General features: G+C 44.2%; 1 protein-coding gene, 5 non-coding genes and 1 pseudogene across 6 annotated transcripts; 2 read left to right on the top strand and 5 right to left on the bottom strand.

The window, feature by feature from the left end:
* Positions 1–4,876: 4,876 nt before the first annotated feature.
* On the bottom strand, positions 4,877–4,950 carry trnai-aau. Its single transcript has one exon. It is a non-coding gene; the product is annotated as a tRNA-Ile (tRNA).
* Positions 4,951–5,393: 443 nt separating this feature from the next.
* Positions 5,394–5,466, bottom strand: trnar-ucg. Its single transcript has one exon. It is a non-coding gene; the product is annotated as a tRNA-Arg (tRNA).
* A 356-nt stretch (positions 5,467–5,822) lies between these two features.
* trnai-aau lies at positions 5,823–5,896 on the bottom strand. The gene has a single exon. It is a non-coding gene; the product is annotated as a tRNA-Ile (tRNA).
* Positions 5,897–6,389: 493 nt separating this feature from the next.
* On the bottom strand, positions 6,390–6,463 carry trnai-aau. The gene has a single exon. It is a non-coding gene; the product is annotated as a tRNA-Ile (tRNA).
* Positions 6,464–6,930: 467 nt separating this feature from the next.
* Positions 6,931–7,003, bottom strand: trnar-ucg. The gene has a single exon. It is a non-coding gene; the product is annotated as a tRNA-Arg (tRNA).
* Positions 7,004–13,359: 6,356 nt separating this feature from the next.
* On the top strand, positions 13,360–14,357 carry LOC120723446 (annotated as a pseudogene).
* Position 14,358: 1 nt separating this feature from the next.
* Positions 14,359–15,701, top strand: LOC120723358 (uncharacterized protein K02A2.6-like; the record flags this gene model as incomplete). Its single annotated transcript, XM_040014810.1, has 1 exon — positions 14,359–15,701. A coding segment is annotated over one exon (795 nt), but the record flags the coding sequence as incomplete, so codon positions are not given.
* Between the last annotated feature and the right edge of the window lie 6,337 nt (positions 15,702–22,038).

Raw genomic sequence — 22,038 nt, 5'->3', positions numbered from 1 at the left:
GAAGTTTAGGTCTAAGTTAACTGATAAATCCGCTTCCCATTTTGCAATAGGAAGTGATATTGATTCATCTGTTTTAGAAAGCATTCTGTATATTTTGGAAAGTAATTTGGGGGTTTTAAGAGTAAGAAATTGAACCACACTTGGTGGTGTTTGTAGTTCAACTTGACCCGGTTTAAATTTCTTTTTTACTATGGATTTAATTTGTTGATATTCTAAAAATCTTTTCTTGTTGATCCCATATTGTGTAACTAGTCCGTCAAATGAAATAAATTCTGTTCCTTCTAGTATATGTTCTAAATATTTGATTCCTTTACCACTCCAATCTGAAAAGTTTATCATATTATTGTTTTGTAATATGTCAGGGTTGTTCCAGATAGGTGTACGTTTGCATGGGATTAATGAAGACGCCGTCAATTTTAGAAACTCCCACCATGCTGTCAGAGAAGAGCTGATGTTGATGCTTTTAAAGCATTCATGTCGTTGGATGTTTGAGCTGATAAATGGTAGGTCTGAGATCTCTAGATTATTGCAAAGTGCTTGTTCTACATCTAGCCAAGGTTCATCTAAGAGGGTATGTTTTAGCCATCCTGAGATAAACTGAAGCCTGTTGGCTAAGAAGTAGTGCTGAAAGTTAGGCAGTTCTAGTCCTCCTTTATCCTTGGTCTTTTGTAGTGTTTTTAAGCTTATACGTGGGGGTTTATTTTTCCAAAGGAATTTGGACATACATGAATCTAGAGATCTGAACCAATCTTGTGGCGGTTTAGTTGGGATCATTGAGAATAAATAATTTATTTTTGGTAAGACCATCATTTTTATAACGGCAACCCTTCCCATGAGTGATATGGGTAGACATTTCCATCTAGCCAGATCATCTTCTACCTTCTTTAAAATTGGGATATGGTTTAATTTAGTTAGATCTGCAAGCTTGGGAGAAACATTAATACCTAAATATTTTATATTTCCCGATTGCAGTGGTGTAGAAGAGGAATTATGGAAGGAGCAATTAATCGGTAGAACTGTAGATTTTGACCAGTTAATTGAGTAATCTGATATTCTTGCAAAAGAGTTTATCAATTCAATCACCCCAGAGATATTGGTTTGTGAATTTTGGAGAAAGAGTAACACATCATCCGCATAAAGGCTGATTTTATGTTCCACGTTCTTGCATTTTATGCCCTTAATTACTGAATTCTGTCTAATTGCTGCTGCTAGTGGTTGAATAAAAATTGCAAACAGTGAAGGGGAGAGTGGGCATCCCTGCCTGGTGCCCCTCAAGAGACAGAAGCTGGAGGATGTCTGGTCATTTGTTCTGACACAAGCTGTTGGGGAATTATATAATATTTTTAACCAGTTTATGAAAGAGGATCCAAAACCAAATTTGTGTAAAGTTGCAAATAGAAATTTCCAGTTAACTCTGTCAAATGCTTTTTCTGCGTCTAAAGAGAATATTGTAGTTTTTAGGTTTTTACTGTATGAGTAGTCTATCAAATTAAGTAATCTACGTGTATTTGTTGATGAGTGCCTACCTTTTATGAAACCAGTTTGGTCAGGATGAATTAAGAGGGGGGTTATTTTCTCCAGTCTCTTTGAGAGAGCTTTGCAGATTATTTTAAGGTCTACATTTATAAGGGATATTGGACGATAGCTTGAGGGATATACAGGGTCTTTGCCTGGTTTTAGCAGGAGATTAATGTTTGCAGAATTCATATTTGATGGAAGTCTGCCCTTTTCATTAATTTCCAACAACGTTCTGTAGAAAACTGGTGCTAGAATCGACCAGAATTCTTTGTAGAATTCTGCAGGAAAGCCGTCTGGACCTGGAGCCTTATTATTGGGCATACTTATCAGGGCTTCCTGGAGTTCACCTGGTGTCAGTGGTGAATCCAGTGCCATTGCTTGAGTGTCTAATCATTTTGGAAGAGTTATGTTGTCCAAAAACTGATCAATTTCTTTTTTAGATGGGTTTATTTGTGGTGAATACAACGTTTTATAGAAATCCCTGAAAATGTTGTTTATTTGTATCGGATCATATATTGTGTTCCCAGATGAATCTTGAACAGCACATATAGTTGTTTTTTCTTTCTTTATTTTTAGCTGGTTTGCTAGAAATTGACCGGATTTATTACCATGTTCATAATTTTGTAGGCGTAGTCTTTGTACTAAGAATTTTGTTTTTTTATCAATAATCTCATTTAATTCTAATTTTGTTTTGCGTATTTTGTTCAATGTTTCCTGATCTTGGTGGGACGCGTAGGCTTCTTCTAGTGATTTGATGTTTTTTTCTAATTCCTGAATATTTTTGTTTTCTTTTTTCTTTTTATGTGATAAGAAAGAAATTATTTTACCTCTCATCACAGCTTTCCCTGCTTCCCATAGAACAGAAGTTGATGTTTCGGGAGTGTCATTATAGTCCAAATATGAAGTCCACTCTTTTTTAAAATATTTAATAAAGTCTTCATCTTTAAGTAGTGATATATTAAATCTCCAGTTTTTTCTTGGCGTAGTATTATTCTTGTGCATTAGTGTTAAAGATACAGGACCATGATCGCTGACAGCTATAGGGTGAATCTCAGTGTCTGAAATGTCGTTCAGCAGTGAGCTGCTGACCAAAAAATAATCCAGACGAGAGTAGGAGTGATGAACATGTGAGAAAAAAGTATACTCCTTACTGGTGGGGTGAAGGGAGCGCCATGCATCGCAAAGACCAAAGTCGCTCATATACTGTTTGATTATATTTGTGGACTGCCAATTACGCTGAGTTCCCGCTGTATTGAGCCTATCCATGTCTTCATTTAGTCCCAGGTTGAGGTCGCCTCCAAGAACAAGTGTGCCATCTAAGTGTTCAGAGAGTGCACTGAAAAAACCGTGAAAGAATGAGGGATCATCAACATTTGGACCATATACACTTGCAATACATAGCTTTTTATCAAGTATAGATAGTTTAATGATTAAGAATCTGCCCTCTGGATCTATAACTGTATCGAGTACTGTGAAATTAATATTTTTATGTATTAAAATTGCTACTCCCCTTTGTCTAGAATTATAACAAGCTGAGAACACATTAGGAAACTCAGGTGTTTTAAGTTCATTCGAACCTCTAAGAGGTCTGTGGGTCTCTTGTAATAGGACAACATCTGCCTGTAGTTTTTTGAGTTGGTTAAATATTTTTAACCTCTTTTCTCTGGAGCCAGCTCCATTTATATTCCATGTAATGAACCTCAGTGTACCCATAGATGTTTGTGTATAACTAGGGATGTATGCTGTGTGCGTCGCTTAGACAGGTGGAGAGAATACGTCACTTGTTCATAAATAAAGAGAAGGAGAGAGAGAAAAAATGTGTGGCGAGATGCTCCCTGAGTCTGACTTTGTGTATGCATAGTTACTAATATGAGTAGGCTTGGCTTAAGTGTGTGTATCCTAAACGACTGTGTGCGCTGTCTGACTGAAGTAAAATGTGCTGCTGTTGAGCGCATGGTGCGTATGTGTCGAAATAAAGAATGTTTGCGGATGAGTGTCGAAGCAGGTGATCGAGGCAGTGAAAGGAATAAAGAAAGAAACCAAGGACAGGGGTGAGCAGCATAAAACCAAGAGGGGGGAAAAGAGAGGAAAAAAAAACGAGAAGAAAAAAACAAAACAAAACGTAAACATTCCAATTAAATCACTGACGGAGAGTGACGGTGTTAATTCTGCTATGAAATCACACTTTAAGATGCGATTTGATGCTGGTAAGTTAAACAGATGTTAATGCAAGTTAGTGTGAGTGGATAGGGAAAGGGTGCAGCTGATTCTTATCTGGTGTGAGGTTAATACAGCCATGGAGTGATGTTGGGGTCGCGGTGGAGCTGTCCGTCCACGTACAGCCGGTCCACAGCGATGACAGCGCGGGAGCCCTTCTGGATGAAGCCGGGTCGGATTGGGAAGAGGACCCTGCGTCGTTCCAAGATCTCTTTGGGGAACTGGTTGTTCACGCTGAAGTCCGTTCCTTTTAATTCCCTGCCGCGGCTTTTCACATGTTGCTTTTGTTTGAAGTGGCCGAACTTGGCCACGATAGGACGTGGTCTCCCGGCCGTAGCCCGAATGGGGCCGAGGCGATGTACCCAATCGAAGACGATGTTCTTCACAGTGTCCTCCGGCAGCTTCAGGTGGGTTTTGATGAAGCTTTTTATCGTGGTCTCCGCGTCCTCTCCAGCTTGTAGATCGATAACTGTTTCTTTTATTTTTTTATTTTCTCTATTGAGCTGGGTAACATTATCTGTGAGACATTTCACCGATTCCCTTAGCGTGGCATTTTCAGCAGCAAGCGTTTCCACCTGCTGCTGGCTGTACTCCAGGGATTCTCGCAAGCATTTAAATTCTCGGTGAAGAATCTCCACCAAGGACAGCCTTGCGTCGAAACTGGACAATTGCTTGTCGATTGACTCCAGTATGTCAGCAATATCTTTGCCGGCTGGCGATGTTGAGCTGGGGGACTCTGCCGGGCGTTGTCTTTTCGACGACGGCGTCTCAGGTTTGGCCGGGGAAGCTGCATACTGGGTCTTCTTCATCACGAGATCCTGAGAGCACTGATCAATATAATCTTGGAAAGTCTCTAAACTCTCCTTGTTGTTCTCCAGGGTGTTGGAGATTATTTAGACAAATAGTGTTAGTTATAAGACAATTGATAAGTGTATTTGGTAATACTGAAGCTTAAATGAATTTGTTCAAATCTAAACTACCATTTGCTTTAATTTTCCGCCAAAATCTCCGGCGTCTGACGTCAGTTACAACATGAGTCGCTTACCTTGTCCGTCACTTCCGTCACTTACCTCCTTCCTCTGAGCCTGCCAAATAAAATCCACAGTCTATCACGAGACAGCACCTTGGATGGCTGCTGGAATGGCCAGTATGGGGATTGAACCCATGACCTTGGCGTTATTAGCACCACGCTCTGACCAGCTGAGCTAACCGGCCTACAACTTGTGTGCGAACTGATCCTTTTGTTGACTAATATACCAAAAAAGAGGGTGGAAGAACTGTTAAGAACACAAGAGAAATGTGTGTTTACAAGAAATTACTTCAAGCTGTACAAATGAAAGCTCCTACTGATCAGAAGCCACCTATGCAGGTGGAGTTCCACCAACAGCCTGCTTCCAAGTCGTGATTTTTTCACCCGTGTCACGGCATGTTATTGACTTTCTATGGTTGCTTCTAAGCCAAGACTACTGGAGCCTGGCACTGATAAGGCCAAGTTCATGGCTTCAGTCCCCAACCCGGCCATTCGAGCCTCGTTTGAGAACTCGTAGAGTCTCTGTTGAAGGACATGAAGTTGACAACAGCGTAGCAATTTTGGATGACATAAAGGAGCCGAGGTTGGCATGCTGCGAACGCATGCCTGCTCCTCAAGGACTCACAACCAACCACGAAGGGACTCGAACCCTCAATCTTCTGATCCGAAGTCAGACGCCTTGTCCGTTAGGCCACGTGGTCTGGCAGAAGCTCCCACTTTTCACGAACGTTCGTTGGAGTCTGCTTGAGCCAACTGCTGGTGTTGGGTTGGTCACGTGGCTGGTGGATATTGCTTGATTGTTGCTTGAAATAATTGATTGTTGCTTGAAATAAGCGCATGCCACAGCATTTCTCCCATGTATCACGCTCTTAAAAACGTAGTCCTACCTGCCACATGCACAGTGGATCCACCCACTAAGCCAGAGTATCAACTGCCAATGGAGGTCATAAAGCTTACGTGGCCCGATCTGTCACCTGGAAGTTGGCAGAAGTTTTTTTCTTGGATCCCACCAAACAAAACCACAGTCTACCATGAGACAGCACCTTCCATACTGGAATGGCCAGTATGGGGATTGAACCCATGACTTTGGCGTTATTAGCACCACGCTCTGACCAGCTGAGCTAACCGGCCCACAACTTGTGCCTAAACCGACCCCTTTTTTTTGTCTAATATACCAAAAAAGAGGGTGGAAGAACTGTTAAGAACACAAGAGAAATGTGTGTTTACAAGAAATTACTTCAACATAGTGGGAAAAAAAACTCTTCTGTTGACTTACAAAAAATGCTTTAAGAAGAAATTTGCCACAAAACAATACATGGTGTGCGTCTTCTACTGTTAGGGTCGATAGGTGAGGATATAAAGCAGCAGTTTTTGATGCAGTATGCTGTGTCAGACTTTGGAAATGAGTGATTTATCCAGAAAGTAGCTGGAAAAGTGATTTGGAGATTGTAGCTAAGCATGTAATGTATTCATTAGCGTGTCATGTGTGAGTGAATTTTGTGGTTTGCTGTCATTTGTAGTTGCGTACATCACTCACCTGGAAGTTGGCAGAGGTTTTTTCTTGGATCCCACCAAATAAAATCCACAGTCTATCACGAGACAGCACCTTGGATGGCTGCTGGAATGGCCAGTATGGGGATTGAACCCATGACCTTGGCGTTATTAGCACCACGCTCTGACCAGCTGAGCTAACCGGCCTACAACTTGTGTGCGAACTGATCCTTTTGTTGACTAATATACCAAAAAAGAGGGTGGAAGAACTGTTAAGAACACAAGAGAAATGTGTGTTTACAAGAAATTACTTCAAGCTGTACCAATGAAAGCCAACTCTTGGAAGCTCCTACTGATCAGAAGCCACCTATGCAGGTGGAGTTCCACCAACAGCCTGCTTCCAAGTCGTGATTTTTTCACCCGTGTCGCTTGAGGTCATGGCATGTTATTGACTTTCTATGGTTGCTTCTAAGCCAAGACTACTGGAGCCTGGCACTGATAAGGCCAAGTTCATGGCTTCAGTCCCCAACCCGGCCATTCGAGCCTCGTTTGAGAACTCGTAGAGTCTCTGTTGAAGGACATGAAGTTGACAACAGCGTAGCAATTTTGGATGACATAAAGGAGCCGAGGTTGGCATGCTGCGAACGCATGCCTGCTCCTCAAGGACTCACAACCAACCACGAAGGGACTCGAACCCTCAATCTTCTGATCCGAAGTCAGACGCCTTGTCCGTTAGGCCACGTGGTCTGGCAGAAGCTCCCACTTTTCACGAACGTTCGTTGGAGTCTGCTTGAGCCAACTGCTGGTGTTGGGTTGGTCACGTGGCTGGTGGATATTGCTTGATTGTTGCTTGAAATAATTGATTGTTGCTTGAAATAAGCGCATGCCACAGCATTTCTCCCATGTATCACGCTCTTAAAAACGTAGTCCTACCTGCCACATGCACAGTGGATCCACCCACTAAGCCAGAGTATCAACTGCCAATGGAGGTCATAAAGCTTACGTGGCCCGATCTGTCACCTGGAAGTTGGCAGAAGTTTTTTTCTTGGATCCCACCAAACAAAACCACAGTCTACCATGAGACAGCACCTTCCATACTGGAATGGCCAGTATGGGGATTGAACCCATGACTTTGGCATTATTAGCACCACGCTCTGACCAGCTGAGCTAACCGGCCCACAACTTGTGCCTAAACCGACCCTTTTTTTGTCTAATATACCAAAAAAGAGGGTGGAAGAACTGTTAAGAACACAAGAGAAATGTGTGTTTACAAGAAATTACTTCAACATAGTGGGAAAAAAAACTCTTCTGTTGACTTACAAAAAATGCTTTAAGAAGAAATTTGCCACAAAACAATACATGGTGTGCGTCTTCTACTGTTAGGGTCGATAGGTGAGGATATAAAGCAGCAGTTTTTGATGCAGTACGCTGTGTCAGACTTTGGAAATGAGTGATTTATCCAGAAAGTAGTGAAGAAAATATAATCTGATTAAACATTATTCAGCTTTAAACATTGTTCAGCTTTAAAGTTACTGTGCAACTGTGTAATAAAAATGTGCTCACGACTTTGGCCTTGAGAGCGATAAGAAGCGATCGCCTCATCCTGCAGGTGCAAGATATCTGCAAGCGAAGAGGCTAGAACACCCAAGGCCGATTTCCTTTTATGGAGTTGTTTTTCTGCTAGTGCAGCACTTTCCCCCCTCCTGTAAGTTTTAGAGAATATATACCCATCCTCACAGCAAATCTTCGGAATCTCCTGATGTGAGCTGTGTTGAGAGGTTGTCTCTGTCTCAATAAAAGTTCATTGATTCCCCATCTGCCGCAGGTGTCCGGTTGTCTTCATTCTCCGCCAGCCTGGTTAAGTCAATTCCTCCTTAACATCTAAAAGAACCTATTTAATGAAGGAAGACGGGTTCACTTTGTGTTTAATATTATTCTATTGCATGTTGTTGTTTTTTTTTAATCCTTCAATTGGCGTCACGAACAGGATCCGCTCCAGGTCAACTGGAACGGATGGGAGGACTTCGGCCGTGGTCTGAGTGAACGGAGTTTGGACAAAAGTTGTGTGCACACAAAAACAAGGTAAGCAGACCTTTTATTTCTGCTATATTGAACATTATAAAAATACTTAGTGTCCAAACTCCTAGTAATTCATAACCAAAATTGTCTGGCTTACTTAAGGCTTGTTGAGAATCAGACAAGTGAATAAGAGATAAGTGAATAAGAGATAAGTGAATAAGAGATAAGTGAATAAGAAATAAGTGAATAAGTGAATAAAGATAAGAGTGAACTGAGGTCTGACCACGGTTGCAGCCGACGGGTTGCTCTCCGGTGTCGGATACATACCTCAGTGCAGGTCTGGGACCTTGAAAGGGTTTATTAGTAACGCCTTTCTAAACAATTAAAAGGTTAAAGGCCTTGAGAATATTTTTTAGTAATATTCTCTAAACTACAGAAGGGTTAGGAAGGCCCAGAGGACTTTATTAGAAAAGATCCTCTAAAACTTAAAAAGGAAAAGTACTGGTTGGAGTCCAAAGGAGGGGTCCCTTTGATCAATAGGAGAAAACGGATCTCTTCTTAAAACCCCGATGATTTTAGTGTTTTAAATGTTTTGATGTTCTGTTTGATATTTGACACACATAAATACACGCTGAATGCTTGCTGTGGAACACTGGGCAGGACAGTCTGGTTCTCCGTTGTTCACAGATTACACAATTAAAGGAACTAGGTTCCTCTTTTGGTTAAAATAATACACCACACATAGAATTTTTTTTTTACACATTTATTAAATACATAAGGAGGGTAATGAGTGACTGCAGGTAATGTGTGAAGTGTGAATGAGACGTGTGAACAAGGTGACAACCAACTAGCACCCCTATCAGGAAGCTCTAGGCAAGGTTACCCGCCAGACTCCGGTTTGGTAGAAGCTTGGTAACACCTGAAGGGATATTTCAGTGCTGACTCACCTTTAAAGCAGCGCCCCAGCTGTTAGTGCCTAACAGAGGCAGACACCCAGCTGGCCCAAATTCTCCTTTAAAATCAATAAAAGAACACTCCTCCATTGACAGTAAAATGGATGGAGAATTAGATAGAGAAACTAATGATGATGGTTGGGGTCCCGGTGTTATTCTTAGCACATTGGGAGAACAATTAACATGTGTTGAGACAGTCATCAACTCCACACACCAGCCTAAAGAAGCAAAAAAGCAGAAAGAGTTATTGAGGAAAACAGCTGAAAGGTTAATGAAAGAAAAGGGAAAGAACGAGGGGAGTAGTGGTAACTGGGGAATAATTTGGCAGAATAAGGCTATGCAGGCAAAAGAGAAAGAGGAAGAAGCCAACTCAGCAGCAGCAGGTGCAGGTGTGATGAGCGGGGTGAGACACAGAAAGGAAGCAGATAAGCACGCAGGCCGCAAAGCTAAATTTAATCACTGGGTGTGTTTATGGGAAACTGCAAAACCACACATGAAGAAAAATAGGTCTCAGCCACCTCCCTATTCTGCCTCAACTCCTCCCTCAGCAGGCATATATCCGGTACTTAATATCTCTGGTGGAATAATGACTATTGGAGAAGAACCGCCCGTAGCTCCAACTCCCCTAGATACTAAGCATTTTTGCCCAGGAAGCTCCTCTCTGTCGGCGACATCCTCAGCTAGTAGTAGAGCCCCCTCTTCTATGTCCCATTGTTTTGGAACCGGATCTGAGGGCCTAACTGACCCCCCTGCGAGCGCACCATTTGCGGTTCGAATGAACAGACAGGAACCCACTGAACAACAATTAACTGATCAAGAAGCAGCATTACGCAGCTGCTTAAATGAACATAGGTCAGTGGTCCAGGTGAATAATCGTGTTGCGTCAGCCCCTCTTTCCCGGTCCAACCCCTTTGCCAGCACTCCTGTCGCTGTTAAAGGAGATCTGACTGCTACTGCAAAAACTGAGCCTGGCACTTCACCAAATGTCACAGTTACCATGTCTTTGGTGGGCCGTCAGGATCCGGAAACACAGATGAGTTTAGCCCACATTTTTGCTGACACTGCTACCCCACCAGGCGGGGAGGAAACTGAGGATACTGATGATGAACTCAGTGACCTTAACAATACACCCCCCTCTACCCCTCCCAGTTTAGGATATCAGACTAGATCTAAGGGCCCTGTGCCTCAGCCTCCAGGCATATTTCCCCTGGTCCAGACTAAAGCGCAACGTAGACCAGTGTATCAACCTTATTCATTCGGAGATGTCCAGGCCCTAGTGGACAAACTCCCTGACATAATGGAGGGAGGGAATGCCTGGTTGGCTGGTTTGGATAAATACACAGCTGGACAGGACCTCGCACTGGGAGATTTTAGAGCTATTATAACTAGGTGCACATCCCGATCTCAGGCAGCGGACCTGGAACAAAATGCAGGTACTACCATGCATGAGAACGAGGTGCCACTAATGCAGGCCTTGAGGTTTATTGGACCGGCCCTGCGCAAACAATTCCCACCCAAAAATCAAGGCACCTTACAGAAATTTAAATGGGAGGGAAAGCAAAATCCCACCCATTATCTAAATCAGGCTGTTGAAGACTGGGTGAACCATACAGGTCATCACCCCAGTAGGACTTGTTCACAGAGCATGTGGTTTAGAAAGGCGGTGCTGAGGGGCATTCCGGAGTCAGTAAGCCAGAAAATGGAGGATAATCCTGATTTGCAGGACTGTGACTTTGCAATCTGGAAGAAACATTTGATTTTTAATCTTAACAAAGTGCAGATTAAGTCTGATGATAAAGCGGAGAGCGTCGAAGATTTACAGTTGCAACTGTTGAAGGTTCAGCTGCAGAAAGCTAAAAACGACCTGGGTGGAAAAGGTGACAAGCCTAAAAAGCAGCTTGTGGCTGCTGCAGCTCCCCCTCCTGGTCCAGTTGCCCCTGATTTGTATCCGAACCCATGGCCAACTGATCCACAGCCCCCCCAGTATGGTGCTTATCACTCCCCGGCCCCTTATGGGCAGAGAGGTTCCCCATTTGGAGGAAACAGAGGTGGTTTCAGGGGAAGGGGTCAGATGGGAGGTGGTAGGGGAGGCCAGATGTATGTTTGTTTCCGGTGTGGACAACCTGGACACTGGGCTAAAGCGTGCCCTTTGAACCCGGCTGCTGGAAGAGGCAGGGGAGCCCGTGGTGGGCCCTATCAGCATCCTGGCCACAGAGGTGGACCTCGTGGTGCTGTAGTTGGAGTGCCCCCGGCCCCACAGATGCCTGTGATGGGGTGGGAGTACTACGAGGGTGGTCCCCAGCTATAGGACACCCCACAGACTGCCCAGGACGGTGAAGGGACAACGGCGGACCCTATGCTGTCCATAACTGTAGATAGAAGGAGAAGCAGCTTTTTAGTGGACACTGGAGCTACGTACTCCACCATTAAGGATGTTGCTCGTGAAAGACTTACTGACAGAGTGATTACAGTGGTGGGCATATCTGGGGAACCTAAAACTCTGCCTTACACCGTGCCCCTCCCCACAACGGTTGGAGATCAGACCTTGTTACACAGCTATGTTTGTTCAAAACAGGCGCCTGTGAATTTACTGGGAAGAGACTTGTTGATTAAATTAGGAGCCACAATACTCTGCTCTTCACAAGGCCTAACTGTGACTCTCCCTACTGGGGTTGTACTTCCCTGCTCTGATGGGCCAGAGGGAGGTGGTCAGTTTCTGCTGCAACCCTCCTCCTGTTTGGCGGACTCTGCTGACATCTACTGGGCATTATTGGAAGTTGAAACACCTGCTGAACCAGGAATTTGGACTGCTTTTCAGCAATGGCGGCCGTGGCTCTCACTCCTACATCCTTATGTCCCTCCCCCTGACCCACCTCATGTTACACTGTTTTATGACAGGCATGACACCACCTGGTACCAGCACATGTTCCAAAAGCAGTGTGAGGGGCGGGCTTGGTCTCTGAACATGTCGTGCATTTTTGCGGCACCTGAGGGGGTGGCAGCAGCGGTTACTTTTACAACAGATCAATTACAGTGGTACATGATGTCTGATGAGGCAGCTCCCCATGTGTCACTGGCCTTACATCCTGGACACCAGGCTAAGGAGCTGGGTGGAATGGTTAAACGTTCCCTTGCGGCCACTGACTGGACACCTACAAAACTCCCACAGGTTTTGTTTTCTCCATCTACCAAGACATACCAAATTTTAAATGATTGCTTTAATTCCTCAACACTGCAACATGAAGTGGTCAGCAGGTCACATGGAAGAGAACACACAGACCACTGTGATGCTGCGGCTTTACTGGACTCTCTTCCAGATTGTTTGTGGTCACTTGGACCCACAGATGTAGGTTTAGTTGATGTGGGGCCAGTCTCTTTTCAACTGTCATCTACTACCCCCTTGTGGCAGCCTCAGTACCCACACAGACCGGAGGCTGAGGCTGGGATTGCAGAAACAATTTCTGGTTTGGTCACTGCCGGTGTCTTGGAGCCCTCCTGCTCTAAGTGGAACACGCCCATCCTACCCGTTGAGAAAAAAGGCACGGGGAAGTTCAGAATGGCACATGATTTGAGAAGGATTAATGCCTTACTTGGCACTTCTACTTTGCCTGTGCCTAATCCTTATGTTGCCTTGGCCAACCTCCCACCATCTCATGCCTGGTTCACCTGCATTGACTTGGCTAATGCCTTTTTCTGCCTCCCACTTCGTGAGTCACTGCGTGACATTTTCTCATTTACATTTAGAGGCCGACAATGGCGTTACACTCGCTTACCACAGGGATTTGCCCTCTCCCCAGGACTGTTTAATCAGTGTTTGAAAGAACTTTTACAAACCTGCCCACTACCATCTGACTGTATGTTAATACAATATGTGGATGACCTTTTGCTGTCTGCCCCCACGGCTGACATCTGTTTGGAGGCCACCAGAGTGGTACTTCACCACCTGGCCAACACAGGTTTTAAAGTGAGCAAAAACAAACTACAGATTGCAAGAAAACAGGTTTCTTTTCTAGGCCGCATGGTCTCACAGTCCGGTATTTCCTTGTCCCCAGAACACAGGAACTCCATTTTGCACCATCCAAAACCTCTAACTGTAAAAGACATGTTGTCATTTTTGGGCCTGACTGGTTAACACAGGCCTTCACACTCACTTCACTCAGGCAGAGACGCCTCAGTACCATTTTGGAAGCACCACACATCACCTACTCACATGAAGGCATAAACATGGCTGATCACATGGGATCAGGGGAACCACATATGTGTGAAGACGTTGTGCAGGTACAGGAGAAAATCAGGCCAGATTTGCAGGCAGAACCTCTAATGGATGCAGAAAAAGATTGGTTCACAGATGGATGTTGTTTCAGAACTGAAAGTGGAATGTTGAAAGCTGCATGGGCAATAGTGGAACAGACAGACATGAGATGGAAAACAGTGAAAGCAGAGCAGTTGACAGGACAACAGTCTGCACAGAGAGCTGAACTGAGAGCGGTGATTGAAGCCTTAAGGATGGGAAAGGGACAGAAAGTGAATATATACAGTGATTCAGCTTATGCTGTGGGAGCAGTGCATGTGGAGCTCAAGCAGTGGCTAAGAGCTGGTTTTTGACAGCCAGCGGAAAGCCTATTAAACATGAGACAGAAATGAGGGAATTAGCGGAAGCACTGTTGTTACCTGTTAAGGTGGCAGTGGTAAAATGCAAAGGACACAGTGCCGGATTGGACTTAGTGGCATTAGGTAACAAACAGGCCGACTTAGTAGCTAAGCAGACAGCTGGTTACTTACCCTCCCTGATTATGGTAATGGACCCAGAAGCCACACCCCCTCCAGAAAGACCACCCATACAACTAGGCCTAGCCACAATCAGAGAGTTACAGGACAAAGCCAGCCCCCAGGAAAAATCATTATGGGTAACAAGAGGGGCCACAAACACAGATGTTTGGCGTGGCCCAGATGGAAGGCCCATTCTACCGCCAGGGGTCAGACAGACAGCCATGGAAGAGGCACATGGAGTGGGGCATGTGGGACCTGCACAAATGATGAGGAACTTAGCCGCCTGGTGGCACCCTTATCTAAAAGACATGACAAAATACATGGTTAAAACCTGTAAGGAGTGCAACCAATTTGGAATCAAGCTACCTGCTGGTGGCTGTGGATGCATTTTCAGGTTGGCCAGAAGCCTGGCCGACAGCAAGTGAAAACAGTGGAACTGTGGTGAAGTGTCTGATTAATCATTATATACCACAGCATGGGTTTCCCGAGGTCATAAGGTCGGACAATGGTTCACATTTCAGGAACCACGATCTGCAGAGGGTTGAAGCCGCATTAGGTTTGAAACATAAGTTTGGCTCAGTTTACCACCCCCAATCCCAGGGGAAAGTGGAAAGGATGAATCAAACTCTAAAAACTAAATTGGCTAAAATCTGTGCACAGACCAAATTAGATTGGGTTAAGGCATTGCCTCTTGCATTAATGTCCATAAGATGCTCAGTAAATCAAACCTCTGGTTACACTCCATTTGAGTTGGAGCATGGCAGGCCTTTTCCTGGCCCCTCCTCTCGCCTGTTAATGTCGGATGAAGCTGATTCAGACCTCGATCCGAGGACATATTATAACATGCTCCGCAGTTTTGTTGCCCAGTATTCCTCACAGGTCGCTGAAAGAAACCAGCAAGAGCAGAAAGAGGCGGCTGCACCTGGAATGGACTACGTCCTCCTGAAAGTCACAAAGAGAAAGTGGGCTGAGCCTCGCTGGACAGGCCCTTACCGCATAACAGAGCGGACCTCCCACGCTGTCAGGCTCGAAGGGAAAGGTGACACCTGGTTTCATTACACACAGTGCGCTGCTGCCACCGAACCAGGAAGAACCTTGAGAGAGGTGCAGAAGGACCTGTCAGAAGGAGCTGCAACAGCATCACCAACCACTTGAGGGAGCCAAAACTCAACCTACAAGCCGGCTGGTTACAAAAGGGGGTGTTCTTCATACTGAACTAAACATTTTTATTTTTCTATTTTTAACATCTTTTATGATTTTGTTTTTATATTGGCTTGAGTTTTTAAGATTTACATTTTACATTGCAATAGTTTTAATCGCTGAAAGCTCATTTAAAGTTGTGTCACTGATACTTTTTGTTGCTCTTTAACTCCTAGAACACGCCCTTGGCGAGGTGGGGGGAACTGGACCACCTTTCTGTGCCCCACCATCTTCTATTAGAAGACATACAAGCTAAGTAAACATGTCTTGGCCCTTTCCCCCTGAAATGACAGGCAGGCAAAGATGTTGCGTCTTTGTTTGCTTCCTGGCCCTGGGTCTCATTCCCATTGGCATAATCCTGATCTGTGAAGGGCCCCCGAAACTTCTGACACCCTCAAGTTCAAAAGCTTCGCCCCCTTCTGACAGTCCCAATCTGACAAATGTAGCCCCTAGGGTCTTGCCCACCACTTCCTCTCCAGTTTTGCCCACGCCCGATCGATTTAGAAAGAAACGAGCCACGGTTACCTCCTGTACCCCAAGTACGACTAGAATGATTACTCTCTGTGTCCCCAACAATAAAAGTTGGGTAGTCGAAATAGATTTCGCTAGCTTTCCAGTCACTCCCGTCACCAAAGACCAAGGGGGAGATCTTTTTAACCTTGCAGTACATCTCTCCTCCTCAGTGTGGTATATAACCCTGGGAGGTTGGCATCAGTGGAAGTGGTCCAGTTTAGTGTCAGAAACGGACCTCGATTGGTCCAAGCACTCTAGGGGTCAGGCTTTGCACTGGAGAAACCAAAATATGCTCAGAATAGCAAAAAAACCGGATCTTTCAGGCTTAATTTTCACCCTAAAAGATCTGGCCTTGACCTCCTGTCAACAATTTATACTTGCCCCTTGGACTGATCGCACCGCCCTGTATTGGCAAATGGAAATATGTCCTAGCGTTGGTGCAGCTCCAAGCTCTGTAGTTAAAGATGATAATCCCACCTTTAATGGCCCTCCGGTGACATATACAAACGGGGGGAGAAACGGCCGAATACGCATTGTAGAGACAAATAAAATGTCTAAAGATGACCTCTTCCAAATTCTAACCGGTATTTCTGGAGCAACAAACAACTGGTTACTATTAGCTGAACAAGCTGCTGACAAGACGGCTTCCGACTGCATAGTGTGTATGGGAGCCCGCCCCACTTTAAGAGTGGTACCGGCGCCAGTCAATAGTGCATGCCTCCTGCATCTTATGAACAATACAAAACGAGGTCATTGCTCATATCTGGAAAACCACTTTCCTAAAACTCAACGCTCAGTCTCTAATAAACCACCCTTCTTTTCCTCAGATGTAGCTGTGAACAATTTCACTTGTATTAACCTGACTGGCAATGTAGTAAAACTAGGTAGCTTGAACTCTTCTTGGTGCACTGAGATGACGGTTATGAAACCAAACTTCCGACCTACGGCTAGGGCTGATTTGTGGTGGTGGTGTGGCAATAACAAGTTATATGATGGTTTCCCTCGGGATGCGTCAGGTCTTTGCGCTCTCATAACTCTTATTTTACCTGTTTTAGTCACTCCAGTAGATCTCTCTATAGAAGTACACGAAGTTGGCCTCCCATCCTCCTCTGAACGCCGCTCTAAACGCTCTCTAATCCCAGGTTCAGCTCATAATCCAACCTATATTGATGCTGTAGGTATACCCCGCGGGGTCCCCGATGAATATAAACTACGAGACCAGGTTAAAGCAGGATGGGCCTCTATACTTTGGATGGTTGAAATAAATGCGAATGTTGACAGAATTAACTACATTCACTTTAATGTGCAACTGTTGGCTAATTACACTCGAGATGGTTTTGAAGCTGTGCATGCACAGTTATCTGCCACTTCCCTAATGGCTTTCCAAAACAGGGTCGCAACGGATTTTCTCCTCGCAGAAAGAGGCGGAGTCTGCAGCCTTTTTGGTCAGGAGTGCTGTACCTTTATCCCCAATAACACAGCTCCTGATGGTTCCCTCACTAAAGCTATTACTGGTCTCACAGCTCTTACTATTAAAATGAAGGAACACTCGGGCGTTGATACTGCCATGTGGGACTCTTGGCTTAACATGTTTGGCAAATATAGGGCCCTTGTAGCTTCCATCCTAGTTTCCATTTCAGTTTTTGTTGCTGTCCTAGTCACCTGCGGTTGCTGTTGTATTCCATGCATTCGATCCCTCTTCCAGAGACTGATTGTTACAGCTCTCACTCCGGAGGATAAGGATCTCGCCCTGCAGATGCCTTTATTGGCTGGTCAACTTCCCACCTCCTCGCCAACGGATGATGAAGACTCTGATCGTGATGATGACGAACATTATCGTCTTTCTCTTGTTCAAATGCTTCTAGAATGGTTGTTTCTCTGTGGTGTTTTGTATTAGGCTTGTTATTAATTGTTTCCCTCACCCACTTCCTCTTGAAGGATATATCTGGTTGAACTGTGTCTGGTCGGGTTGTGAGGGTTAAGCGATGTTCTCAGGGTCTCCGGACTTAAGCCTGAGCAAATGTGTACTCCGACCACTGGATATAAATTGTTTTTTTTCCACACCCCTTCCTAACGTTTTACCATATTCACTTTTGAATGTCCTTAGCAGTTACCGTTCTGGGTTTATTTTACTGTTGATTTATTCTTTCACATTTTCACGTTTATATCTCTCATTATTATAGTATACTCTGTACTCTCCACATTTTTATCATTACTTATGCTTTTTGGTTGCTGGGTTACATGAACTGTTAATTTTGTGTCACTACCCTGGTTGCACTGACTCGTTGTATCCTTGTGTGCAGGACAGCTGTTACTGCTTTCGTCTGGAACCGAGACTGCTTGCAGCCGACCCCTGGGCAGGGTGGTGCCTGGACTCTTTTCTCCTCATCTGCAATGACAGATAAAGACAAATGATAAGACCCGAGGAGTTTTTCGAGCCAGGCTTCGACACGTCTCTGTGTTCCTTTGAATGTTACTTATTTTTGTGTGTGTTGACCCATTTTAAGATGGGTCAAAAGGGGGATTTGAAGAAAATATAATCTGATTAAACATTATTCAGCTTTAAACATTGTTCAGCTTTAAAGTTACTGTGCAACTGTGTAATAAAAATGTGCTCACGACTTTGGCCTTGAGAGCGATAAGAAGCGATCGCCTCATCCTGCAGGTGCAAGATATCTGCAAGCGAAGAGGCTAGAACACCCAAGGCCGATTTCCTTTTATGGAGTTGTTTTTTCTGCTAGTGCAGCACTTTCCCCCCTCCTGTAAGTTTTAGAGAATATATACCCATCCTCACAGCAAATCTTCGGAATCTCCTGATGTGAGCTGTGTTGAGAGGTTGTCTCTGTCACAATAAAAGTTCACTGATTCCCCATCTGCCGCAGGTGTCCGGTTGTCTTCATTCTCCGCCAGCCTGGTTAAGTCAATTCCTCCTTAACATCTAAAAGAACCTATTTAATGAAGGAAGACGGGTTCACTTTGTGTTTAATATTATTCTATTGCATGTTGTTGTTTTTTTTTAATCCTTCAAGGCAAGAGGAGAGACCCGAAGCGGCCGCCGGTCCGAGTATCAGGTGAACTGAACTTCAGGTAAGAAGTTATGACCTGCAGTCCATCTGAGTCAGATATGAACCAAGTTTAGGTGGAGTTTATTTTCGTTATGCTGACTTTTTCGTACTGCGTGCTAGCTAGCATGACGGACTTTCTATACAGCTGGGTGGGTGCTATGATGTTACTGATGTTGAACTTTATTTTGTTCATACGGTTAATTAGAGTTGCCAACCATCCCCTAAAAAACGGAATAATCTCGTATTCAGAGAAATTATTACGCGTTTCGTATTGAGCTGAAAAGGAGCAGTTTGTCCCGTAATTCAGCTAGAATGAAAAAGACACAAAGCTGAAGTTATTCTGTGTTTACGCTGCACAGCTGCTAGGGGTGCAACGATATTCGTATCGATATTGAACCGTTCGATACAGTGCTTTCGGTTCGGTACGCATATGTATCGAACAATACAACATTTGTAATTTATTTTATCAACTTTCCTTCTGACGATGCTGTCTGTGTTGAGCGCTCAGTGAATCTGCGTTCGACTACTCCGCCTAGGCGGCACTGTCGAGCGCAGATCCACTGAGCGCTCAACACAGACAGCATAGTCAGAAGGAAGAGCGCAGGGCAAGCTAGCAAGACAGAAGTTAAGCTCTCCTTGCAACATGGACCTCATTCAGATCTGGCGTTTGGAATTATTTTGGTTTTCATGTGACGTATGACCCTGAAGGTAAGCGAGTCATGGACTAAAGTAAAACAGTATGTTGGATGTGCCATGCAATGCTCAATTACATGGGTGGGAACTAGTGTGTTAGCGCAGTTAGCTCGTTAACGTGTTGGCCGTCTAGCCCCACGCACGGGGCGATCCGCGGTAGCTCGTTAACGGAGATTTGCCGTGTTGTGGCGTTAAGGTCATTTCAACGAGATTAACCTGAAAGCACTAGTGGGAACACAACGAATATGACTGCACATTTACGCCGACATCATCCTAGTGCAAAGACAAAAACAACAAGCATGCTACTAACTTTAGCCGAGTCATTTAGACAGCTGTTAGCACATGATTCTCCTTATGCTGCTGAGAATATAGCCCGGAAGAAGCGGATAGTATAGCTTTATTTTGGAAAGAGCCATTTCTCTGTAATAAACTCTCTTTTCCAAAGATGAGTGATTCCTCAATCAGATACAGGGCTCGCAATATCGCTAGCCCGACGTCCTGGAGCTAGCGATTTTTTCAGTCGGGCTACCAAAATCTATCTCTTCCCTGCCCGTCGGGCTATTGTAGGAAGGAAAAATATATGTCAATGCTTTTGCATTCTTTCAGAAATGTAGCTGGGTAATTATGTCATTGGCATCGGTGAGCCACTGTCAATATGTGACATATTGAAGTCGCGTTTGAATTTGCGCTTGTTTTTTGCTTTCACTTTGCAATCGTGTGAACTGTGTATAGAGAGCGACAGCACTGATCTGTGAGTGATGATAATTTGTGCACCAATTCCTCTGACATCGTCTTATTAATCGTTAGCTTACTATGCAAACATGACAAGTGAAATCTCCCGCAGCAAGCTTAAACATGTGAGAGGTTGATCGCGCAGAGAATCGCTGAGCTTATGTGAGTGCGTGTGTAAAAGCAGCAGCATATATATTTTAGTTCTGCTGAGCCAAATAAGACAGGTCAGGGTGAAGAAGTGACAGCCAAAGAAAAGCTTACCACAAAACGGAAAAGTTATGACAAATCAGACTATAAGGCAAAAAGAAAGTGCAGCTTTATGGTTTCATGGACAAAAGAATTTCTGTGGCTGCGATATGACGAGCTAAATAACCAGGGCTGCACATAAGTGGTCCGCAGGTGCGCATTCGCTGTCAAAATAAAAAACACGCACAAGGGTTAGGGTTAAATTTAAAAACTGTACCTTTGAGTTAAAATATATATTTATAATTTTAATAAATGACAAATTAAAAAGGCATGAACATTTTTTTTGTATCGAAAAATATCGAACCGTGACACCAAAGTATCGAACCGAACCGAACCGTGAATTTTGTGTATCGTTGCACCCCTAACAGCTGCCTCTTCTTCTCTCATCTTCTCACCCTCCCTCTCCTGTTTCTACTTCAATCATGAAACTGATCAATGATCAGCTGATCGGCTTTTCTCTCTTGTTTGTTTATCGCCCACTTTGCGCCAGAAAGAAGAAACCAGCGGATGTCGCGCTAAACAACAGCAGCACGTTTAAGTTTGATCAGCTGTGTTAGAATTTATTTAATATTAATTTCTAGTATCAGCTGATGTTTGCTGGAGCCACAGCTGTAAAGCTGCTGGTCATGATATCAGTTTTGGGTTATGTGATGAGAGGGATACATGAAGGTGAAACCAGGAGATGTCCTTACTGAATCATCAGAGCTGAACAGGTGATGGAGAAACAGGTTTACCTTTTAGGTGACATGAGTTGAAGGGAAGTTATGAACTGTTTCTGAGAGACAAATAACACCAGGATCATTTTCTAAGTAGCTGACAGCTGGTAACTGTTGCAGGGGCGGGTCTAGCAAAGTGTTGCCAGGGGGCCAGGTAGGGCATTAAAAGGGAAAGGGAGGCACAAGGAATACTTTCTTATTCTCATTTAAAATGTCTCACTTTTAAAAAAACAATTATCTGAGTCTTGCAACAAACAATTGATAGATTGATACATATACTAGGGCTGCACGATGTAGCATAAAATGAGAATCACGATTTTTTGGCTTAGAATTGAGATCACGATTCTCTCACGATTTTCTTTTCCAGTATAAATATTTATTGCACTTATTAACTGCACATCAACTTCGTAGCAGTTGAGACTGAACATAAAAACAATAAATAAAACATAAAAACAACAAATGTCTCACGTTTTGTGGTTGCCGCAAAATGTTTGTACTGCTTGAAATTCCGTCTCCACCATTGCTCGACACTGCGTGTATAGAGCAGGTAGTGCAACAATAGAAAAATAGTTGCGGGACAGCACTGTGTAGCGTTTGTGTAGGGTGTTGATCATTCTCCTAAATCCCTCGTTTTGCACAGTGTTGATGGGAGCCATATCTTTGGTCAGGTGATAAGTGATAGCCTCCGTGATTCCTTTGTGCCTGCGGGAGTTCGACGGGTATAGGGAAGCGCTGTATAAGGTTCCCGTTATTGATGTTTGGGTGGTTGACTGGGGACGGATTTCTCCTGCACTTCTCGTCATTTCCCTGACGTTCTCTCGTTGTTCTCCCCTGCTATTTCAGCCTCACACGGCCACAGCTTTTTTTTTTTCTGT

The sequence above is a fragment of the Simochromis diagramma genome, unplaced genomic scaffold (assembly GCF_900408965.1).
Source record: "Simochromis diagramma unplaced genomic scaffold, fSimDia1.1 OVJJ01000374.1, whole genome shotgun sequence".
Classification (NCBI taxonomy): domain Eukaryota; kingdom Metazoa; phylum Chordata; class Actinopteri; order Cichliformes; family Cichlidae; genus Simochromis; species Simochromis diagramma.
This window is presented reverse-complemented; position numbering and strand designations above follow the sequence as displayed.